Genomic DNA, 24,090 nt, shown 5'->3' on the forward strand with positions numbered 1-24,090 from the left:
CAATGATTAGCACAGTGAAGTTACAATTTTACCCTTATGACAACTTTTCACTTCAAAATTACAACAACTTATTTGAATTCAAGTGAAATAAATTGGAGGGAAACAACATACACTTTTACAATTTTCAAGAAGTGTAAATAAGGGTATAATAGGAAAAAATTTGTTGTCCTTTCTTGATTTGTCAAAATGGACAACTAAATAGGGACAACTAAAAAAGGAAATATGGACAAGTAAATAGGGACGGAGGGAGTACGTAACTATAAATTTAATAAAAGAATTTGTTGATTACGATTTCCATTTTAGTTCATTTTTAAATAATCCATTAGCGTTGAACAGACGATAAGTTTTCAGACAATAAATTATCTCTTCGATTGCAGCAAAAGGCAAGATGATGAGCCCCACCACACCTCGTTATAATTCATGCCTCCCCATGTTACAAGGAAAGAATCAACAAGACTTTTGAAATAATTACTCTAAATTCTAAAACTTGTTTGGTTTATTCCACACTAGCAACTTTGCTAAATTAGGATGTAAATATTTTTCACCAAACTTATTTATTAAAGGTATAATACGTAAATATGTCTTATAACTTAACTTTAGCTGACTTTTTTGTCTTTTAACTTTGAGTGTGCTTAAGTAGCTAGACACAAACTTGTATAAAATTGAACAAATAGACACATTCGTCATATGTGTCGTTCATGTGTCCTATAAATATTGTGTCACGTAATACGTATGTATTTATTTGTTCAATTTTATACAAATTTAAGTGTGTACTTGTGCATATTCAAAATTAGAGGGCATGGATATATGTTGAAGACAAATTAAAATGCTTATTTATGTATTATGCCTTTATCAAAAGCAAAGTTGGGAATGTAAATTAGAACTTCAAATTCCAAAAAATGCTCAGATGAGATATTTTTATCTTTTCTCTACGCAAACCATAATCAAAATATAAAATACAATTTCATAAAAAAAAATACCAAATACAATTTCATCAAAAAATAATAATAATTAGTAATTCATATGATTGAGTATATGAATTTTCATTTTCTAATAGTGATTAAAATTCTTACCTAATAATTCAACAACAACAAAAACAAACCTAGATCCCCTTTGCATTGGGTAGAAAAAAATTAAGTAGCTTTTAAGTTTAAAAAATTAAAAGTCAAACTTAAATGACTTTGAAGTAAAAAAAAAAAAAAAAGTAGGGAGAATTTTACTTTTGGTTTTTAACTTTTTTAAAGTCATTTAAAATTTATTTTAAGTTATTTTTAATTTTGTTAAATACTCCCAAAAGCTAAAAATAACTTAACAGTAGATTTAACCAATTTTTAAGTCTATCCAAACAAGTTCCTAGTATAATCCCATAAAATAGGATTTGGGGAGGATATAATGTACGTAGAACTTACCACTATTTTAGAAGTAGCAAGACTATTTCCAATAGACTCTCAGATCAAGAAAAGACAAAGATAAAGAAGAAGAAACAATCAAAGTAGGATAGATAGAAATAACGTAAATGAAGATAGCCATGACAAAATACTACAAGCAACCAAACAAATCATCCTCAATAATAGTCATATATAACAAGTTGCAACGATAATCAAAGTGTAAAATATCACAAATAGTGACCACACACAAAGGACAAAGACACTAGAAGAGTAATACTACTAATAGTATGACTAATAGTAAGGAGGAAACGACGAGAAAACACTCAACTAACTAACTTCCTATCCTAATATGTGTCCTCCATAACTCCTATCTATTATCATGTCATCGGTAAGTTGAAGTTGCGTCATATCATGTCATGTCTAATCACTCTCTCTCCATTACTTTTTTGACCTACCTCTACCTCTCTTGAAACCATATTCCACATCCAACCTCTCACCTCTTTGCATCTTTTTTGCACGTGTCCAAACCATCTCGTCTCGATTTTCGCATCTTATTCTCTATCCAGGCCACTCTTACCTTGTCCTAAATATCTTGATTTCTAATCATATCCCTCCCAGTATACCCACACATACACCTCAACATCCTCATCTCCATAACTTCCATCTTCTCAATGTGGAAGTTCTTGACTGGCTAACATTCCGCTCCATACAATATTGACTGTCTAACCACTGCTCTATAGAACTTGCTTTTAAGTTTTGATGACCTTTTTTGTAACACAAAACTTTAGATGTGAGCTTCCATTTCATCCTCATATAAGATGAGTGACATCATCATCCATCTTCCCATTTTCTTGGATAATAGACCCGACATACTTGAAACTTCCTTATTTTCTGAATGACTTGTGTATTTAGCCTTCTTTCTACGCCAACCTCAGGCGTTACATTACCAAACTTGCGACTCTTAGTATTCCGTCTTGGTTCTACTCAACTGGAGCCCTTTAGACTCCAAAATTTGCCTCCAAACCTCCAACTTATTATTAAATTTGCCTCGAGTCTTGTCAATTCATTCATCACCAAAATAAAAACGATCTAAGAATTGATCAATGATGCAACTTCGTCACAACCGAAAAGTACTCCAAATCACATCTCACATCTTACCCTAATAATTCCTTTACTCATTTCCCCTCCCCCATTTTACTGAAAAAAACAAAAAAAAAAACAAATACAACTCCACCTTATGCTACAATTTCATTTTGTCAAACTAAATAAAAAAATATTTGGAAGAGGACAAACTCAAAATAAAATTTCTCAAATCCAATCCAATCAAATCGGCGTTATTGTCTAAATCCCTATCTTTTTTCTCTTCATAGCAGAGTTTCCTATTAATGGCTGCTGAACCATTACTTCAAACACAGCCAATAACTGAATCAGCTCCATCGTCTCCGACCAATTTCTTTTCCTCCGGTTCCGATTCCGATAATGACTTTTTCGCTCCGACTTCCTGGTCTTCCAACAACTTACAGAAGAAGAAATTCCGCCGATCCAGAACTGCTCCTGCCTTGGTTTCCGTGAATGATCTCTTTGAATCACACCCTCATGAAGAATCTGACCACTTTGAACCTACTTCTCTAGTCAGACAGGCCGCTTTTCTGCTTGTTATTTACCTCTCTCTAGGTGTAGTAGTCTATTCTTTCAACCGTGACCACTTCTCTGGAGTTGAAACCCACCCTGTTGTTGACGCCCTTTATTTTTGCATAGTCACTATGTGTACCATTGGCTACGGCGATATTGCTCCAACTACTCCTTTCACCAAACTCTTTGCTTGTATATTTGTGCTTGTGGGTTTTGGGTTCATCGACATTTTGTTGAGTGGGGTTGTCAATTACGTACTGGACTTGCAGGAGAATTTGATATTGACCGGTACTCGATTACAAGGGCAGCGGCAATTAACTAGCAATGACCATAGGCGTAGCGGATTATCCGCCTGTATGGATTGCATTGTCGATGTAGCAAAGGGCAGAATGAGAATCAGATTGAAGGTGGGTTTGGCTCTAGGAGTTGTGCTTTTGTGTATAGGATTGGGGTCAATGGTGTTGTATTTCCAGGAGGATTTGGATTGGGTTGATTCGGTTTACTTATCGGTAATGTCTGTTACCACTGTTGGATATGGTGATAGGGCTTTCAAAACTCTGCCGGGAAGGTTGTTTGCTTCAATTTGGCTTTTATTTTCTACCCTTGCGGTGGCGCGAGCTTTCTTGTATTTGGCAGAGGCAAGGATTGACAAGAGACACAGGAGAATTACCAACTGGGTGTTGCAGCGTGAAATCACCATTGAAGATCTGCTTGCTGCTGATATTAACAATAATGGTTTCATTAAGTAAGTTTCCTTATTTCTTCCAATCCAAAATTAACAAAACAATAGTATCTTATTACACTACAAATGCTGCCATGAATTCGTATACACATTTGTTTGGTGAGAGATATAAGGTATAATAATTCCAGGATAAATATTTTTATCCCACGTTTGGTTGGAAGGTATTAGGTAGTGCTTGGATTATTTATCCTACCATTTTTGGCATAGTGATGCATAAGTTGTCCCAAAATACATGCTGAAATAACTTATCCCAAGGTAACTCATCCTAAGATTAATTATCCGAAATAACCTGTTCCCAACTTGAGGTTTGGGTTCACTCCTTCATTGACCGATAGGCCACATCATTGGGGATCTACATAACTTATACTCCCGACTCAATTTGTATGTTTTACTTTTCTTTTTAGTTTGTTTAAAAAATTGCGAACCCTTTAATTCTAATTTTTCACTGGACATGTTTATGAGCACAATATTGAAGTACGTTTTTTCCCTCAAGGCCTAGCTTGAGTGGCAAAAGCTGGAGGATTTGTGGCTTAGGTCGCAGGTTCAAGCCCCACACCATGCAAAGCGAAGCCCGATATTTAAGTGGTGAAGGGTAGAGGAGCGGACCCACTATCCACCGAGTTTAGAAGGCTGTGATTGGTCCAAAGGGAAGGTCACATATGAATTTCTCGGTTATCAAAAAAAAAACAATATTGAAGTACGTTTTGGTACAATTTACCTATTTTTAGTTTAAGCTCACAAGATTCAATAGTTTTCTTTAGTTTCTAGAACGGTCATAATCAAACATACAAATTAAAACGGAGGGAGGGAGTATAATCTAATTATCTTTGTCCTGTTTTATGTGACAGTTTTGTTTGTCCTGAAATAACAAGTGGATTAGAAAGGAACATTAGAAGTTACTTTCATAGAAAAAAGACACTTCCTTTAATAACAAAACTTGTTAAATAAATTTGTATTGGAATATTTGGAACATATAAAAGACATAATTTGGATGGAGGGATTAATTAAAAGGCAAATCTTTTGCAATACTACACAGAAAATCAGAATATGTCATTTACAAGCTCAAGGAGATGGGAAAGATCAGTGAGAAAGATGTAATGCAGATATGCAATCAGTTCAACAAGCTTGACGAAAACAACTCTGGGAAGATAACGTTACACAGCCTCTTGCAGAGTCATTTATAGCTGAAAATAAATTGAAATTCTTTGGCTACCATGTACTTAAATCTGCTAAATTTCAAGAAAAAAGGTTAGTATCTCATGTGTATGTCACGTGTATATGACATAAAAGTGTTATATTGCGTATATATGTTCTTGTATGTTATGTATGTCAAGTATGTGTACGTTGACATATAGTGGTATAAGATTACCTGGAGAGAAGAAGATGTGGAAGCCATGAGAGGGAACTCTGGTGAGGAAGAAAACTACAATGAAAACAAAGCAGTAGTTGTTAGAGTCATTTGATTTTCTGGTGAAACTCCCATCAATTATTCGATGGAGTAAACAACAAATGGCGGTGAAGCACCAACAACGGGTAATGTCAGAAGCAAAGAGGGGTGCGATAAGTCTAGTCCTCCTCGAGCCTACTCTCGTCTTTTGAATTAAGCTTCTGATTAAGTTGGTGCAGACGCCAAAGAATCAGGTGACACTAGACTACAGTTAGAGTTTGTGTGAAAGAGAAAATATGAAGAAAGAAAATTTTTTTAAAATATTTTGTGAAATTTATTGGAGGTGGTATATATTTTGTAAAGATTTTATTGATATATTTGAATGTGAAATAGTGGATTTATTTGGTATATCTCTGTATAAATCCCCTTGTATATTTCAGCAATTAAACAAGCTCATAATTCTGTCTCATTTTATGTGTCACCGTTTGACTTGGCATGGCATTAAATGAAAAAAAAAGAAGATTTTTGAAACTTGTGGTCTAAAACATTTTTTAGATATTTGTGTGGTTGTAAATCATTTCATTAATGATAAAAGAGAAGTTTTAAAGTGAAATTATTTCAATTCACATTACTAAAGTCTAAAAGGAGACCGAACGGCGGACGATTTTTTCCTAATTTTATTTTTAGTAATATCGATTGAGCGCGACTGATTTTTGTAGCGTAAAAGCGTAAATTTGATTTAGCTCTATCGGTATCCAAAATGTCAATGGATTTTATTTAAATTAGAAAAGAGTATTTCAAAAAAAAAAATCCATCAAGATCAGTGTCAAGAAAAAAAAGTAATCTATCGATTTCAACTTTCATGGAAAAATTGTTGTTTTAATTGCGAATGATGAATTTCATAAATGAAAAGCCGATATTTAAAAAAAATAAATAAAATACTAATAAATATTTTTTGAGTTATGCATTATACTCCTTAAGATATTATTCTATATGTGATACTATTTTTTTTTAGTTTGTTTTGGAAAAAATATTACCTTATTACAATTAAATTAATTTATCTTTAAAATACATTTTTTTTATCTTAAATAAAATAATTTACAGCCACACGATTATTTTAGATTACAAATTACAAATGCAATTTTTTTTTAAAAAATATGGTTATTAAATATAAAGGCACAAAATGCGTTGGAATGACGGTGGTCACATAAATGCTTCAAATTCAGTCCACGTACCTCATCTGCAGGAGAAGTAATTGTTAGGATTTTTTGAGCGTCGCAGATCTGATTTTAGGTTAATCGTGCAACTCTAGGTAATAAATTTCTTTCCTACTCCTTCTCATGGGTTTAAGATTTGATCAGCGTTTGCTTTTCTTCTGTATTGGATGTACAATCAATTTCTGTGTTTCAATTCTAACTGCTACTTCTTGTGTTTGATGATGCTTTTCTCACTATAATGAAGTCAAAAATAATTTAACAGAGCAAATTTGATTGGTTCACCATTTTTGCAGGCACAATTTTAGATAATTGAGATGTTGATGGATGAGGCAAAACTCTTGCTAGGCTTTCCCACTAATTCTTGCCCCAATGCTTCTCAGGTATCTATTAGTATTTTTATATATATAAAGGTGTGTCACATGCTTGTTTCTTAGGATACTATCCCTTACAACTCCTCCGCAATTTTTAACTACACACCTAAACTTTGTAGCCTTATTGTTATCTATTGAGAATATAATTAAATAATCAAAGTATACTTTTTCTAACAAAATAAAAGTATGCTCTTTATAACATCTTAAGTTTTTAGATGAGATGATCACACAGTCCAAGTTGCATCCCCACACATGACATATGGAATACCTCTATAATTCCATAGGTCATACACATGCGCAAACAAGAGTGAGAAAAAAACAAAGCTACTTTGATATCCGACCACTATCCTCCAAGCTCTCCAGAAACCTTCTTTACCAAATAAACATTATTAGGGAAGTCTTGGTGGAACTGGAAGGAATAAAGAGAGATAGATGATGGAGAAGAGGGGGCAGTATTGGGTGGTCTGAATGTGTCATTGGTGGAGGGACGATTGTTTGGTGGCTGGAAGAAGGTTTTGTTATGGTAGTTTTCTACCGTGTTTGTATGAAATGGGGTTGGAAGAAGGTGGTTCATGGTGAAGAAGTGGTGGAGGGATGGTGGATATAGGTTGGCGTTTTCGTGAGAGCAGGACTGGGTTCTGGTTGTTGGACATATTTTCAAGTGAGGGAGACAGAAGAAAGAAAAAGAATGAAGAAGATTGCAAAAGAAAAGGAAGAGTAAAATGAAAATGAATGATGGAAAAAACAACAACAACTAGGCTTAGTACACAATTTCATGCTCCAACTTGCACATATTTCCTTTTTACACACCCTCCATTCATGAAACTAATGATAGTAGCACATTTCAAACAAATGCAGGTCAAAGCTGCTTATAGAAGGAAGGTATGGGAGACTCATCCTGATTGCTTCCCAGTTCATCTCAAACCTAACGCAGAACTCAAATTTAAGATGGTGAGCTTTCCACTTTGTAGACACAGCAAGTGTTTATTTTCGTCATTTCTTCTTATGATACCTGCTGCTCCTTTTCGCTGAAGCTTCATTTTCATCAAGCTTTGAGCATCATAAAACAATGTTTCACTAGGGACTAACTAACATACTTTGTAATGTATGTAAAGTGGCTCGTTCAACATTTTCTCCATTATAAACTTGCCTTGATCACTCGGTTATGCCAAACCAAGTTAGTCTTTCGGGACCATTTTAGTAGAGCGAACAAATAATTTTTGTTGTGAGAACCAGTATCTTTATTGGTCCTTTTGGTAACTCTCGTGTTGTATGAATTTCTCCCCTCTTTCTTGCAACTATACTCTTTAATCTAGGAGTGTGAGCAAAAGGGTGATTCTTTGTCTTTCAAGTTTCACCTGTGTGCCTACTTTCTGATGAAGGTATTTATGTTGGTCATTTCTTTTCTACGAGCTTTTATTTTACTGGTCATTGCTTCTGAAGTTTAAAATGCGTGTGTGGGTGCAGATTTCAGAAGCATACACTTGCCTGCTTTCTGGTAATTCTCATGTCTTATAAGCACATCTTCAACATGTGACAAGCTAAGAAGATTCATTTACTTGCTTGAAACCTTTACTGATGAAATGTCAAATTAACATGATTTTCAACTAAAGAAAGAACCTCCTTGCTCTTTCTGCTTACAATATTGTTTCCTTTCCCCACTCAGCTTGTCCCTTTTTAAAAAATCTTTTGTATAGAATGCTTTCATTATATATTCCTTTGATGCTAATAGTTCTGGGATGGAAAACACTAGATAAATACAACGTGTGCATTAAATTGTCTAGAGCCCTTTTGGACTACGTTTTATTTGTTCATCTACATTCTGTTTTATTTGTTCCTTATTGTCTTAGTTGGGTTCGTTTTGAATGTAAATTACAGGTGCAAGACAAGAAGGTGAACATGTAGGTAAGTTACTGTAGATTAGCTCTTTATTGTGTATGTGCATGTGTGCGCACATGTAACATGGGATCAACCCCTGATCTTATTAGAAAGACGTACCATGTTTTGTTACCAGTTGGATATTCGCGTGTTGTAAGAAGTGGTGTTCCTAGAGGAGGAGGAGGAGGGAGGAGAAACCATGCACTGATTGGGCTTCCCTTTCTTTTTATTATTTTGGGAACTGCAGCATTGGGAGGAATGAATGTTGCCAGGTATGTTGACTCTGAATTGTTACTTGCTTGAAGAAAAGTTTAATGAGATGATCTGAATAGATGTTTTTTTTTAATACCTTCCACATCAGGTCCTACAGAAAACAGAAGGCAGATTATCCTTCTCATAATCCTTTTCTCCCTTAATTATTCATAAAACATTTTGTGTATATATACGCAATGTATGAAGTTAGTCCTCCATGAAATACAACATTTATGTAATTTTGAAGTTGTTCATTATGTAAAATTAGACTATAGTTTAGGTCATGGAGGTCCACTTTTGACTCCATTAAAGCAATGATCCCCTTAATTGATGTTGTAATATTTTCTTGAACACAACTGTTGCACATTTGATAATTGAAATTCCTAGCCTCCCTTGTTCTAAATACATTTTCACTTCTACATTTTTAGTGCATCATAAAAATACTGATATTAGTTCATCATAAATAAGGTATGTAAGTGGCATTCTGACCCAAGTACATGGGAATGTTTATGCCTATTCCTTAGTTTATACCATTGTCTGTTATGCGCAATTACACGATCTTCAGTTGACGCTTTCTCAACTGAGCTATCCCACTTCATGAAACCTTATTGTTTGAATCCCATTTCACATAATCTATTGGAATAAAAGTAATGCTATAAAATAAGACAGTGGAAAATATAGGACAAGCTTAAGCTACCCTTTACTTCCTTTTATAATTCTTTACCATTTCCAGAGTATCATGAATTGTTACCTATGATCTTACAATATTTAATAAGTACATACTAGATAAATAATGACCATAAGTCTCAACAACATTATTTCTTTCTTAAATGTCATGCCAAAGCAATTGATCCTTCAAATTGCAGGTTCAATTGCCTTTATCCCATAACAATTTACATCATATCTCTCTAGAGGTGTTTATTTTAACATGTAAGAGATCTGAAAATAGAATTACAAGAATCCTTGATAGGATCATTTTGCTGAGATACTTCTGTCGTCGGCCCATACGAATAACATGATATCTGAACTCAATGAGAGAACAACAATAGCACCTGTTTGAAGTCCGGATTGATCTTTTTCTTGACTGGACACTTGTTCTACCTCAACAATTCATCCATAGTACATCATCAAATTCACCCCTCAACTTATCTCCTACTATAACGTTCTGTTCTTTGTCCAAAGCAGTCATAGGCATAGCCGATGGGTGCCATGCCGGAGTTCCATTCTCATATGCATTACATGTCAGTCGTCTCAACCCACTCCCATCCAACTTCACCAAATATAAGTCACCGTACGGTTGGTACTGGTTTGGCAGTGACACTGGTTCTGCTGTTACTCCACCCAAGTTGCCCGTGAACAGAAGCCACTCACAGTCCTTACTAAAGCATACATGGTTTAATCTCTCTTTATCTACTTCATCAGATCCCTCCAGCCCTGCCACGTGGATCCTACGAAGACCTGTGCCATTTGGATGAATGACATAAATGCTGAAGCAAGTGACATTATCTGGATTGTGCCTGTTGGAAGAAAATGCAATCAGCTTTCCGTCAGGTGACCAGCTTGGCATTGTATCAATCCATGGCCCCTCTGTTAGCTGACGAATTCCTCCACCCTCCAGCTCTCCCTTAACAGCATCCATAATATACAGATTTTTGTGACCCGAACGGCCTGAACGGAATACAATGTGCTTTCCGTCTGGCGAGCAGGAAGGGAAGGCATTATTTCCCGTCTCCTCTTTTGTGAGAACTTCTATTTCTACTGGAATTTCCCCGCAATCATCGTTAGTTAGATTTAATGAGTTGAATGAAACTCGGGCGATTTGAACTGTTGCTTTTACAGAGTCGAATACAGGTCCGACTGACGTAAAAATCACATCGGGTTCAGCTGGAGACCAGGAGTTACAGAAAGCCGTACGGCCTTTGAACAATGTCCACTTCTTGGAACCATCTGATTTGATGATTTTGAGGCCTGAATTAGCATTGAAATCATGATTAAACGCAATAAAGTCACCTGAGGGAGAGAAGGAAGGAAATGATCCATTAAGCCTCAGCATTCTCAGTCCTTTTTCTGGCGAAATTACCGGGTCCAAGGAAGGAATTGTTGTATCTCCTGATGATGATTCACCTTGGAACCGGTGATAACTGAGAAACGACGACTTAGGAGAGAAGAATGGATTGTAATGGTGAGTGGTAGGGTTAAGCAACTCGGTCACTGAATAGAACTTGTGAGACTCCACGTCAAAAATCTCAATGTGGCGATACCTCTTCCCCGGTCTTCTGGTAGCAATAGCAATCATTGATTTGGAATTGTATGAGGCTGCTGCAGGAGTAAAGCAGTGCACACCAGGAGGAGTAACTCGAATCGGATCAGCACGCAAATTGGGTGAATCCTCAGGCAAATCAACTCTAAAAATGCTCCACCAACCATCATCAGCTTGTCGGTGAAAATAGATGGTCGAATCATCAGACCAAGTTGGCCAGCCACCGTGTTGGCACACGACTATCCGCTTTTCGGGGTCGGATTCAGGGAAAACAACAATATCAGTAGTCAGGTCATGGAATTCACCAGTAGGCCAACGACGGTCTCCGTAAGATGCAACCGCAATCAGGTGCCCAGACTGTGAAATCGCTGGACTATAATCAGCACAGCAATACGGAGTTAAGCGGATGATCTTACTACCATCCTCTATATTGGTAGAGTAAAGAGCGGACGAGCTGGTGAAAACTTGTTTGGGTTGCTGATGAGCTGAAATATAGTAGAGTCGTTTATTTCGAAGAAACGGACGGTCGAGAAATAGGCTATCAATGGAAGTAGGAAGTTGTTCAATCTGTACCTGAGAGGAGGGGCGTCTCAAGTAAATGCGAGGAGCACCTGATCTCTCAGAGACGAATACGAGTGTTTGATCTTCATCAACGAACTGTCCGTTGTAATTGACAGAGGTACCGTCTGTGAGGCGATGCTCTACCGGAGAATTGAGGAAAGAAAATGGAGATTTGATGGAGAAGATGTCGAAGCCGTAATTGGTTCTGCCAACTGTGGAGAAGATAATAGAGCCATGTGGTGACGACTGTGAATCCATAATACTATCGTTGATGTGCTTTGCAGGCCGGAAATGGCAAATGTTATTATTATAGAGAAATCTGAGCTGCAATTGGAAACGGCGACGGATCACAGGTAGGTGGGGAGTCTTTACGTTAGGCATGACGTTTTGGTCTTTTGTTTTGTTTTGACGACAAATTTTGAAGTGGACACGTTACATTGAAGTGCCTTATCCTCAAAAGGAAGAAGACAAAATTATCTTGTCCGTTTGTGGGAGATGACATGTATCCTATGGAATGTTGTTTGTGGGAGGTGACATGTATTGTATGAAATTTGTTGTTGAGGTATGAGAGAGCTGACACAGTGACTACGGTTAAAAAAAAAAAAAAGTACGCAAACAACTTTGATAGCTAAGCTTTTGTTTTAGTAGGTGGATGCTCCTCCATAGTCCACAATGACACTTTAGCTTTTAGTTAAAGTTGTTGGACACTTGTTCACGTATTGATTCTAGTATTATCTAGTTTTTTTGGTTTTAGCACTACACTCATAATGGGTCTTCATTATGGTTAACAGTAAGTGGAATTAGATCTAGATATTAGAGCTTCTACACTCAACTAAAAAGGCAACTAAATTCGAGAAAACAACAATATATTATTCCATTTGTTTCAAAAAGAATGATTTACTTTTCTTTTTAGTCTTGTTTAAGAAAAGAACGACATTTTTTCATTTTTTAATAGTAAGTATTATTTTAATTTCAGCTTTTCACGTGGCATGTTTAAGGCCACAAGATTAAAGGACAATTTTGTACATTTGACGTAACTTTAATTTAAAACCAGAAGATTCAAAAGTCTTAAAATGTATTCAAATGAAAGGAGGTTAGCTTGTTTAACAGCAACCCTGAAAATGAGCAATGCTTTTGGGAATCTCATGGCAGCGAAAAGAGGCACCATTTGTGTAGAAAGTTTATTTGATATTTCGTGTAACTGAGGAAAACAATTACAATTTCATGTATACATACAACAACAACTACCTTGAATTCAGGCTTCTTCATTATAGTCTTCCTCACCTCAAGTATGCTTCTTCTCCATTGCAATCTCAACGCCACTGCCATAAGAAGGATGATACGATACGTTAGCAAAACAAAGGCGCATGCATTTGTGAGGGGCATGTTTGCCACATGCCATTTCCATGAGTGCTATATATCCACATAGAGTGAAGGGAACTCATTTGAACATCTTTCATTGAAAAATAAGTAAAATAGGTTATGTTTCGATACATAATAGTGAACACCACTGGTTTAAACCACGTGTGACCGTGTTATCCTATAGTACACCTATATAACCAAGAACTACATTCTTGAAGATATAGAGATTGAACATGACACTTTCTATAAACAACAGGAAGCTCAGTAATACGACCTAAGAAATGCCTGTGGAAACAATCTCGAGAATATTTGGTCTTTTGCTTTGATAAGCAGCGCGTATAGTCCATAACAGGGGATGTGAACCAGAGCCATGCCAAAATACCTGAAACCAACTTCCCATTTTAGGATATTCAAATCGTAAAGAAGTAGAGAAGGTGAACATAGATAGCATGTTATTACCACAATGGTGCCCATGGAGTGTTAAGTTCCAAGAAAGGATATGGCCACCTGCACAACAGGGCAATTCTTTAAACCATAGACGATATACATATGTCTTTTACACATGAAATGCGCGTATGATGGGTGTATCTATTTACCAAGATAAGCAGCAGACGTGTAGACTCCACTGGAAAACAATATAAGAACAGCTCCACAGTATAAAATATGTGATACCAAACCAAGTAAATTGCTGAAACACAAAACAGTTGTCTCATATTAGACTTACAGGATTTAACTACTTATAGCAAGCATTGTAAGGGACTCCGAAAAACTTATTGGAGTTAGGGATGGGAGAAACTGTTGCACTTACAGGATTGCTCAGGACTGAATCAAGAAGAAGAAATATAGCATTTACAGAGTGCATTAATCCAATTAGCTGCCATGACAACAAAAGTTCACAATTAGAACAACTAGATGAGTAGATAAACTGCAATTTGAATGATTAGAATAACTAGTAGAGTTCCTTTTGCTTTTCACTTTGTAAAGTTACATATCGAGCTAAGAAAGAAATGGATTCTTATTACACCATCACGGTTTCTCCCTCTCTTCACTGTTTAAGAGCAATAATCACAAGTTCTTCTATAAGATTTTAAAAGGGAGATCAGCTTGTTTCCTTACAATAATGTCAATTCTTAGCCAGTTAGATTGCAATTAGCTAGTAACTATGCTCGATGTTCTAAGACGAGAACAAATATGTTCCATAAGGATGTTAGGGAACAAAACCATTGTGGTCATCCAAACTTTCTCATGCAAATGCCATTTTCATAGCTGAATTCACCTGTCCTTTCCTGTTTCTCCCCACCCTCTTTCTGACCTCCCCCGTCTTTTTCTGGCTTAATGAGTGACATAAGGGTCTTCATTACGTAGAAAGGACTATCAACACACACTTCTTAAGTTTTCTGCGACAGCTTGGTGAGTTTATTAAACTCCTTTGATCTCTGATAACTATTAACAACGATTCGGTACATAATCTAGACTATCCTAGATGGAACATGATGCTAACTGTTATAGTGAACTTTTGACATGGAAAGATGCATATATATGTCATTCTAGAAACTTGAACTAAAAGATATTATGGTGAGAGAAAGAGTAACATTCTACAGTAAGAGCTAAACATAACACATATAGTGCAGCATTTCAAATGAAGATGAACTCACCAGGGTGAGCTTAAAATTTTCACCAGTCATAAATGGGAGCAATAGACACCAAAAGACAATATCTGTCAGCATAACAGCACCTGCACTAATCTGTGGGAAAAACAAAACAATAAACTCGAGTCAAAAGTTGTAGTAGCAAATTCATGTAAGCTGATCAAATTAAAACATATTATTTTTTTTTTATTTTGCACCGGGTGTCCGAGTCTCTTTGAGCCCCGACTAATCCCGGGGGTGCACAGGCCCTCGGCAAGGAGTTTCCCGCAAGTGCACCACGGTTAATTCAGGTTTTACCCAGTCCGATGGCCCTCAGAAATTGTTTGCACCTAGTGGGTTTCGAACTTGAGACCTTGAAAGGGAGCAAACCCCAAGGCTCAAGTCAATTGCCAGCAGGCCAACCCCTATTATAGTCATTGTAAAGATGGAGGATTGCCTAAGTCCATATAAGGAAACCACCAACCAATGTGAGACTTTTATCCACTCTAACACCCTCTTCACGCCCAAGCCCAACTGGAGCGTGGATTGGGAGTCCAAACGGAAATGAACATACCATGTAAAGATCGATCTTGGGCCTAACTTAACCTCAAAAGCTAGCTTATGACAGGAAGGTTGCCCAATTCCATATAAGAGACCATCAATCAATCGATTCCCCAACCAATATGAGACTTTTACAGACTCTAAGAGCTATCGTTTTCTTGCTATGGTTGCTGAATTAATCCGTTGTTATTGCGATTAGGCAGACAAATTCATTTAATCCATTCACCATTAAGACAAATCCTCCCTTTCAAACTTGCTGAACAAATTAAGTTCCCCCAACTTCACAGAGCTAGGAAAATTTGTTAAAAACATCCAAATTTGACATTTTCGAATGCTAACCTGATAAATAATTAGCATCAAATTTTCCAATAATCCAAGCCGTTGCTCAGAGGTATTCTGTTCAGCAGCTGTTCTAAGAAATTTATCTGTTTCTCCGCGCTGAGAAAGGGGATTCGTTGAATACAACCAGCATCCCCGGGCCGATATAAAAGTTCCCAGCTGCAACCAACAAATATAATCATCACCTTTAAACCACTTGAAGGAGAAAAAAAAAATCAGCTGTAAGATTAATACCGAAAAATAGATCCCAACTAAAGCAAATGTCCATCTGAAAAACAATTTAGAATATCAAATCAGTTGAGAATTAGTAATTTCTACTGAATTTGAAACACATAAAGTAGAGAAGGAAGAAGTACTGTGTGTAGAATAGGAAGACGAAGAATCCTAAGTTAACAACAGTCTGGTAAACCATAAAAACCATAGCAACTAAAGCGGAAGCTCTGAAGCAGAGAAGCCAAATAGGATGGAGATTTCTCCAACAGGGGATCCATAGATCAGTTGACTTAATAATAATAGGTTCGTTTTCTTCTCTTCGCTTGTTGATGATGAATCTTAATGAGATTGTGGTTGGTATGATGAAGATTAGAGCACAAACAAAGACTTGCCATTGAAGCCAGTAGTCTAAGCCCAAAGCAGACATCTCTGTTTCTCTCTTTGTTTAGTTGATGGAAAATAGAAGTAGAATAGAGTTAGTAGAGTAGAGAGGCCATGGAGAAATTAACAATAAGACTTTTTTGCAGGCATACCATAACCGATAAATAAAGATTGGTTGGTAGTTGCCATTTCTGAGACTCAAGTTTTTTTTGTTTTTTTTTTAACTTCCAACATTATTTTTACTTATTTATTTTGAATTTCGTAAAATTATTGTCGTGTTATCAGAAGGTCACTAACTCAAGTCTTGAAAATAGTCTCTGGCAGAAATATAAGATAAAGTTGTGTACTATAGATTCTTGTGATCGGTCCCTTTCATGAATCATGTGCGATACAAGATAAAGTTGTGTACAATAGCTCTTATAGTCATGCTCTTTCATGGATTAGATTGCATAACGAGAGTTTTAGTGCATCGAGCTGTCTAAAATAATATTTCCTCCGTTTCAAAATGAGTGGTTTAGTTTGACTTAGCACAGAGTTTAAGAAAATAAAAAAAACTTTTGAATTTTGTGGTTCTAAATTAAAGTTATGTCAAATTTACAAAAAAGAGGTAATTTTTTTTTAAAAAAAAAAAGTAAAATAGAAAGTAGGTCATTTTTTTTTAAAGAGGGCGTAACTAATATAAATATTTTATTATAATACACACATTAATATTTAGATTATATCAATTGATATTCAATATTAAATCTTATAAAATAATTTAAAAAATAAGTAGTAGTTAATATTAAAAGTAAAATATGATACTTTTTTTAATATAAGAAATAAAAAAAATCTTTTAAAATAATGATTTTACAAGAAAAAATATACATTTTCAACGAGGTGGTGTATGAAATTTTTGTTGGTAGTATAGTCTTCTTATTATGAGCCTGTTTTGGTTAAGCCGTCCACGAATATCAAGCACTAAAAAAAATCGTTTTAGGTGTTAAAGTTTGTTTTATACTCCGTAGTAAAATTTTTGGATAAAAGTACAAGTCGATTGATAGTTGGTTAGAGTTAGGTAGGTATTATTAATATAAGGACTAGTTATAAATGAATTTATGTATCATTTATATACGTATTAGTTATTCAATAATTAGTTATACATGAATGAATTGATCTTTCTTGCAAGTAACATGATTATTATTTTTTTGAATTTGGTTGATGAGTTTTAATTATCCTAAAATTTGGTATGTCTATTGAAAACAACCTTATTATCATCAATATTCAGTAAGGAATAATGAAAGGGGATTACAAGGTGGAAAATCAATTCATCACCGATAAGACAAAAGTTTAAATAGCTAGTCAAACTAACTAACCTACTTTATTGAAACCCACAAAAGAAGCAATATATTGCATTACAAAGCAGGTGAAACAGAGCCAGGCAAAAGTACCTGCCCCACCACGTGAACAATAACTCATATTCAGTGAAGTTGGACAGAAAAATAAAAAATGTACAAAATTTATAGTAAGGTTTATCTCTTACCAAACAGATGCCCTGGTGTTGAAAGTTCCAAAAAAAGGGTCAGGCCACCTACAAAATATTTTCAAGTAAAACATGACTATATATTATAATAATTTGATCTTCTGCAAGAAGTTGTGACTAGCTCCTGATTACCTGACAATAACTTTATCAAGTACGTCAAGACTCTCCTTCTCATCACCATATGTACATTGAACGCCAATAACTTACAATAACCTTATTAAGAACACTAGGAGAAAAATTCATATCGAATTATCGACCATATGTACACTGAACGGACCAGAACAATAATGTTTCAATGGCGAATTTAGTAAAGTTCCAAATTAGTCGCTAATAAAATGAGAATTCCGATACAACAAAAAACCATCAAACTGTGTCCATCCTCTTCGATTGTATGTACAGAAAACCCACCCAAAAAAAGCATTCGAACGAACCACAGGAAGAATCCTCTAAACTCAACGGCTTCCACTGTTATCCAACCAATTCTGTAAGCTGCACAAGGCTTCTGCTGAGAAGCTGCAGCATCTTAAACGCCTTTGTCGTGACTGTGATGGTTCTGGATGATCAAGGGAAGTAAAGCAAACAATTACCACAGTAAGATTGTCGAAGGTACTGAGACGCAGGGCTTCCATGACAAGGTCTTTGGCACACTGTTCAGGATCATCATGCCGTCTCAGACCACGACGTACAAGATTAACGGCTTGTTGACTTGACATAACATCCCAGATCCCATCACAACCAATTATAAGGAATTCATCATCCTCGGTCAAGATGATCTGCCGGAATTCAGGCTCCGCAATCAGAGGAGAGGCAGAGCCACGAGGCAGCTTCATGTCCCAGTCCCCTAAGGCCCTAGTCACTGATAGGACACCATTGAGATAGCCATCATCAATAAATCCACCCAACTCTTCAACACGCCTTCTCTCCGATGCATAATTCGGTCTATGGTCTTGAGACATATTAACTGCCTCTCCCTTGTGGCAAAGGACTGCACGACAGTCTCCCACATTCGCCACCATTAAAAGCCTGCAACAGGACCAAGTAACACTTTAGTTAACAAGAATACAGTAAAAAAGCAGGTTCCAAAAATTCCATAAACTAGAATCAACTTCTATAACCCTCCCTCCTTGTTCTTGAGTTATACAGTCGTCTATGGTTAGATACTTGGGAAAGCAATTCTATGGAATTATAAAATAAAGACAGGTTTGACGCTTATCCATCGAGTAACATACTTGAGTAAGGAATGAATAACTAACATCATCCGTTTAGTCGGGTTCGCAAAGCGACGCCCGGAAACCACGGTAAAAAAAAAAAAAAACTAACATCATCCGCTTAGAGAATTGAAAACCATATGATGCGTCCACAGAGTTCCAAGAAATAGAATTGAGCATATAAAAGGGCTAATAGTAAGATTTAAAGACAATCATGACAATTAGCAGAGGATTTGAACATTACTAGTTCGAGTTCATAATTCTATCACAACTCATTCAATTTACTGGATTCAGAATCTATTATTTGTATTTATTTAGTGAATTTTTTGACACATATACGGGTCTGAGCCAAAGTTAATGGTTTCGATAAACCCGTAACTTATATAGTACATCCACTTCTTACCATGAGCATGGCCAATTTTATACAGAAAGGAGAAGCATTCACACACATACAAAAGAATCAAAACTTTACCTTCCCAATACCAGCGCTGTCAATGCAGTAGTTCCAGAAGAACTACTCACACTACACTCATCAGCCAAAGCAAGGTCAGCGAGAAGAAACCCTTCTCTTACAGATTTTTTCACCTCTTTTAAAAATGTGTCATCAACTTCTGATGTCTGAGGGAAATTGGTTTCCTCAAAAAGGAAACGGAGTACATGCTTCCTCAAGTAAGCTGCTGCTTCAGGTCCTCCATGACCATCAAACACCTATAAGATAATGAAAACACGAATCAGTTAGACAAGTCCTCCAAAGACCATATATAACATGTGCCAGAATTAACAATTACCCCATAGAAGGCACAAGGCTTAGGGAACCTCACGAGGGAGCCTTGATGTGCAGAAAGATCATCTATCCTTATATGCTCATCTTCCATGAACCTCCGTGGGCCAATATCTGCAAAGCTACCTGAGCGAATGCTAGGAACAAATTGCAAAATTGTAGTATCTGGTGAATTAGAAACCTGAAATAATGATTTGATAAAGATACAACATCAGTACACAGATGAAAAGAGAGAGAGTTCAATAACAGGCACTAATTATAATGTACATATTTAGCATGAAAATTGCGGAACAACGAAAACGGTAATATGACATGGCATGGTTCATAAGCAAAGGTAAAATTAGAACAGAAAAGATGAATAGTTCCTAACAGCAGGTAATCTGTCCAAAAAAAAAACCTTCGCCACCCCTTGGTTCCAAAGAGACATGTATTAGCAACTCTGTACTCCAGTCCCCAAATGTGCGATATACACAGTATTTTAATTTAAAAAAATTGGTGGCCTCAACTGTTACAGAAATATCAAAAACCACTAGATATTTAAATGCTATGACCATCTTATTGTAAAGATCCTATACTTTTTCCCTCTTCCTATGAAACCCTCACTACGTTTCAATAATAAAGATGCCGTAAGTGAGAAAAAAAATGTCGTCAATGCCTTGAGAATTCCATGACAACTGTTTTCCATTCCCAAACCAAGTATTACTAATTGCAAGTCCAAGAATTAATGCTTTTGTGGACTTGTATCATCACAACTTTGTGAAAAGACAACCTTACAGAGCCACAGACAGAACTAAGAGAATGCGAATATTTCCCTGAGTAATTACAAGGAAAAATAAAGAGCAAAAATTGATATCCACGCAAGCGAGCTCTACAAACTACGTGTAAGCACATTTTTCCTGTTTTGGGAAGAAGGTAACTCCACTTAATAGAAGAATCAAGCTACTGTTTGCCTAATGAATATGTTTATTAACACATAGATACCTTACGAACTGCATTGAAGTACATGTTGATTACCACACAAATAAACACTTAAAGGGGCTCCACACAACCCTGTTGTAGGAGAAATGCCCAGTAGGTCCCCTTATACAAGAGTCAGGTAACTGCTTGGCCTAATTACAGTTCAAGGAGCTTTACAAGGCACATTTTAAGCATAAATTGCTCTGTTTTACTATAAGGTCCCCACCGTCCCCTTTGTACAAAACCGGATGACTATCTGCTCAATTAACACCTAGAGGAATGTCACTCTGCAAGAATTACACATTTTTATAGTTACATTTAGCATCTAAATTGGACTGCTCTACTATAGAATAAACATCTTCCCAGGAAGAATGGAAGAGATATACTTCTTTGAACAGCAAGAAACATTTTATGCTGTATAGTTGCCATCCTCCAAATCCACTGGAAAATGGAAACTTATTAAATGAGCACCCGAGGTATACTATTAAGTATTAACTATACTTATCAATAGCAAGTCATAATTAATACCTATAGTAAAACTTGGGTAGTCATTCTAGCTTCCATTAATAACCTGAACATAATAGTAACCATTACGCACAAGGAATGCCTCCCCTTTCTGGTGTTCTCCTTCGGTCACTCTATACCTTTTTTTGCTCATGAAATGACTCTTATGATATTATGAGAGGTCCAAAGTTAGTCATAAATGAATACAGGTAAACCACAATTGGTATGATTTACAACAATTCACACCGTATCACCCTTACGAACAACAGTTCCTTCCTAAAATCTAGTGAACTGCAGCTATTAAGCTTAAGGGGGCGTTTGTCAATGAAACTTTACTTTTATCCGAATAGAGTTAACTCTGGAAAACATGTTTTGACCATAAAATTCCGGAAGAACACCAAAAAGTTGTTTTTACTTATTTTTTTCACTTCAAATTACTCCCAAAAATTCAAAAACAACTCTAATATGCATTCATGGCCACACAGAACTCAAATTTTCACTCTGAAAACAAAAACTACTCACAATTTTCATGGTCAAACACCCCAAGCTAGCACAAGCCAAAAATGTTCTTCTTTTATTGCTAGTTTCCGTTTCATAACAATCTATAAGCATTTATGAGGTTAGTAATTATTCAAAGTTGTACTAACGTTGAATTTTGTTCCTTAAAAGATCAAATCTTCAATCTGCACAGAACTTGTTATGGCATGAAACAAGTAAAATCTGTTATACAAAGAATACCCAAAAGATGGGTATCCCTGAAAACGTAAAAAAAGACAACAAAATAAGCAAAAAAGAGAGTAACCCACCACATCAGAACAACAGGGGACATCCAAAGCAGTGATGGTCTGTTGTACTGGTACCATAACTTCAGCTCCAGCTACCATGATTAAAGTCCACAACTTTTATATCATAAAACAAACAGTAAACTGAATTCCTCTTCTTCTTGAAATCAAAAAAACAAACAGAAAAATTTGCAAAAAAAAAAAACAGGTTAGAAATGAAAGTATGAAGAGGGGGGTTTTGCTATGAAACTTTTTGGAGTGTGGAAACTGCAAAGACTAAATTTTGGTGGAATTTGGCTTCAATTTTAGAATATATAAGAAGCGGTTACTATGACCGCCGGTTAAATAAAAGTCGTAGAGTAGGTGAACACTTATACGGTGGCGCTTACAATTTTGTTCAAGTATTAATCTATCGCTGGTTGTTTAGATTAGTTTATTTTAGTTTTTATTTGTGATATAATTAGCTATTTCTAATTTTATTTTATTTTTCTCATTTGTCTTAAAAAAAATGATTAGTGATGGGCAGAAATTAGAAAGTGAGATAAAATAATTATTCTATGTTGTGTTTCGCGAGCTAAAATCATTCCTTATTGTACTTTTCTTTGTCTCAATTTACATGACATATTTCGAATTTTTAGATTTAAACAAGTCTATCTTTGACTGTAAATTTTTTGTATGTTTTTTAAATATTTTAATTTATCAATTATTGTGATTTACTGTATTTTTTTCGTAGTTTACAAATATGTAAATTTCATTTTTTTTAAATTGAAGATTCTATGAGCAAATTCTCGATTAAATTTAAATTATTTAACTATCGAAAAACAAAATGTGTCATATAAATTGGGATATAGGGAGTATTTTCTTCTTTTTTTAGTGTTATCTGTTATTTTTTGAGAAATTTGTAATAACTCAGTTGATTGCCTATGTAAACTCCCTTCAAATTATGCAAACAATGTTCTTTACATATATCACTTGTAAAATTATACTTATTTTGTTATTATCATGAGTTGAATCACCTTGGGTGAAGGATGATCTGATGCATAAAGATTAAATATATTTTTTTATGACTTTATTTTATTTTGCATAGCTTTAATATAATTTGAAAAAATTATATATTTTTTATTAAATTCTTAACTCCGCCACCGATAATAATTGTTGTGGTTGTGGTTTGGTTGAGCAAAAAGTAATGGGCCATGGAGGGAATATAATCAATCAATGAAGAAACTTCGATGGTTGGATACGTGACTATTTCTTCTACAACTTGTGTGGGAATGGTTGAATTTATTAATATTATTATTATTTTAAATAAATAAATTAGAGTTTGAACTGATTTTTTTTAATTCTAACTCACTATGCTGAAATTTTTAGTTAATATTTTATCCAATTTTGATTTTACATTAAAATTTGGTGCTCTAGAAAATGACAAGTATGCAATTTCTTTTCATAAATGTTGACCAATTTTATTGGAGTATATTAGTGATGAAAATGACACAAGCATGACTTTTCAACAATTGAATTAATTTTTACTATAAATTTTTTAGTCTTCTAGACTCTGGTATGGACTATAAATATATTATATTATATTTATGAAGTAGCTATCAAATATACGTATTATTTATATTTAATTTATTATTACGCTTTTAAAGATTTAAATTTGACTATTAATATTTTAATAAACTAAAATAATAATAACAACTTTCGTTTTAAAGATCATGTCCCGAGTCTATATCATGGGTGTGGCTAGCTTTATATTGAGACTATAAACACTATACATAAAACACAACTCAAATAGTTTTATAAATAATAAGTCTGAAAATAGAGATGTTTGAGAAGCAATTGAAATATAATCTAATCTGATTTACCTAACTTGTCTATGAAGTCTCTACTAAACTGAGGCTAGGTCTCACCAAAAGGTGATGGAAAGAAATTCTACTAGAGTGCTTGTTGATGGTCACAAACACCTGAACCTGCATCATTTAAAGATGCAACATCAAATGACGTCTTTATATGAAATATACGGTATGCAGAATAGTTGAATGAAACAACAGGCTAAACTGAATATACTGAACTGAAAAAGTAAATATATAAGTAGACGGTAAGATAACCAACTGAAAAGTAAAGCATGCACATGTACTTTAACAATCAAGCTTAACAACTGAAAATGCAT

The 24,090-nt window shown here is 35.2% G+C and overlaps 5 protein-coding genes across 6 annotated transcripts; 2 read left to right on the top strand and 3 right to left on the bottom strand.

Moving 5' to 3' along the window:
• The first annotated feature begins 2,761 nt into the window (after positions 1-2,761).
• Positions 2,762-4,952, top strand: LOC125813024 (two-pore potassium channel 5). The gene is made up of 2 exons (XM_049492514.1): positions 2,762-3,765; positions 4,799-4,952. Exons 1-2 carry the CDS (start codon positions 2,774-2,776, stop codon positions 4,944-4,946), a joined length of 1,140 nt encoding a protein of 379 aa, XP_049348471.1. The 5' UTR covers positions 2,762-2,773; the 3' UTR covers positions 4,947-4,952.
• A 1,461-nt stretch (positions 4,953-6,413) lies between these two features.
• LOC125812887 (uncharacterized) lies at positions 6,414-9,189 on the top strand. Its single transcript, XM_049492351.1, has 7 exons — positions 6,414-6,442; positions 6,660-6,746; positions 7,596-7,688; positions 8,205-8,235; positions 8,616-8,642; positions 8,752-8,887; positions 8,977-9,189. The coding sequence occupies exons 2-7, from the start codon at positions 6,681-6,683 to the stop codon at positions 9,029-9,031; spliced, it is 408 nt and encodes a 135-aa protein (XP_049348308.1). The 5' UTR covers positions 6,414-6,442; positions 6,660-6,680; the 3' UTR covers positions 9,032-9,189.
• A 486-nt stretch (positions 9,190-9,675) lies between these two features.
• On the bottom strand, positions 9,676-12,069 carry LOC125812899 (uncharacterized). The gene has a single exon (XM_049492364.1). The coding sequence runs from the start codon at positions 12,067-12,069 to the stop codon at positions 9,970-9,972; it is 2,100 nt and encodes a 699-aa protein (XP_049348321.1). The 3' UTR covers positions 9,676-9,969.
• Positions 12,070-12,824: 755 nt separating this feature from the next.
• LOC125812967 (uncharacterized) lies at positions 12,825-16,364 on the bottom strand. The gene is made up of 9 exons (XM_049492446.1): positions 15,935-16,364; positions 15,813-15,846; positions 15,579-15,737; positions 14,706-14,795; positions 13,859-13,924; positions 13,647-13,738; positions 13,510-13,557; positions 13,325-13,432; positions 12,825-13,010 (listed from the first exon to the last, which is right to left on the bottom strand). The coding sequence occupies exons 1-9, from the start codon at positions 16,216-16,218 to the stop codon at positions 12,974-12,976; spliced, it is 918 nt and encodes a 305-aa protein (XP_049348403.1). The 5' UTR covers positions 16,219-16,364; the 3' UTR covers positions 12,825-12,973.
• Positions 16,365-18,046: 1,682 nt separating this feature from the next.
• LOC125813026 (probable protein phosphatase 2C 2) lies at positions 18,047-22,185 on the bottom strand. Of its 2 annotated transcripts, none has more exons than XM_049492516.1 (4): positions 21,944-22,115; positions 19,688-19,861; positions 19,372-19,607; positions 18,047-18,714 (listed from the first exon to the last, which is right to left on the bottom strand). In XM_049492516.1, the coding sequence occupies exons 1-4, from the start codon at positions 21,968-21,970 to the stop codon at positions 18,144-18,146; spliced, it is 1,008 nt and encodes a 335-aa protein (XP_049348473.1). In that variant the 5' UTR covers positions 21,971-22,115; the 3' UTR covers positions 18,047-18,143. The 2 variants fall into 2 exon arrangements, with proteins under 2 accessions (XP_049348473.1, XP_049348472.1); XM_049492515.1 differs by having other exon boundaries at positions 18,050-18,714; positions 21,948-22,185.
• Between the last annotated feature and the right edge of the window lie 1,905 nt (positions 22,186-24,090).

This window comes from Solanum verrucosum, unplaced genomic scaffold (assembly GCF_900185275.1).
Source record: "Solanum verrucosum unplaced genomic scaffold, falcon-dt-bn FXZP01000144.1, whole genome shotgun sequence".
NCBI classification, from domain to species: domain Eukaryota; kingdom Viridiplantae; phylum Streptophyta; class Magnoliopsida; order Solanales; family Solanaceae; genus Solanum; species Solanum verrucosum.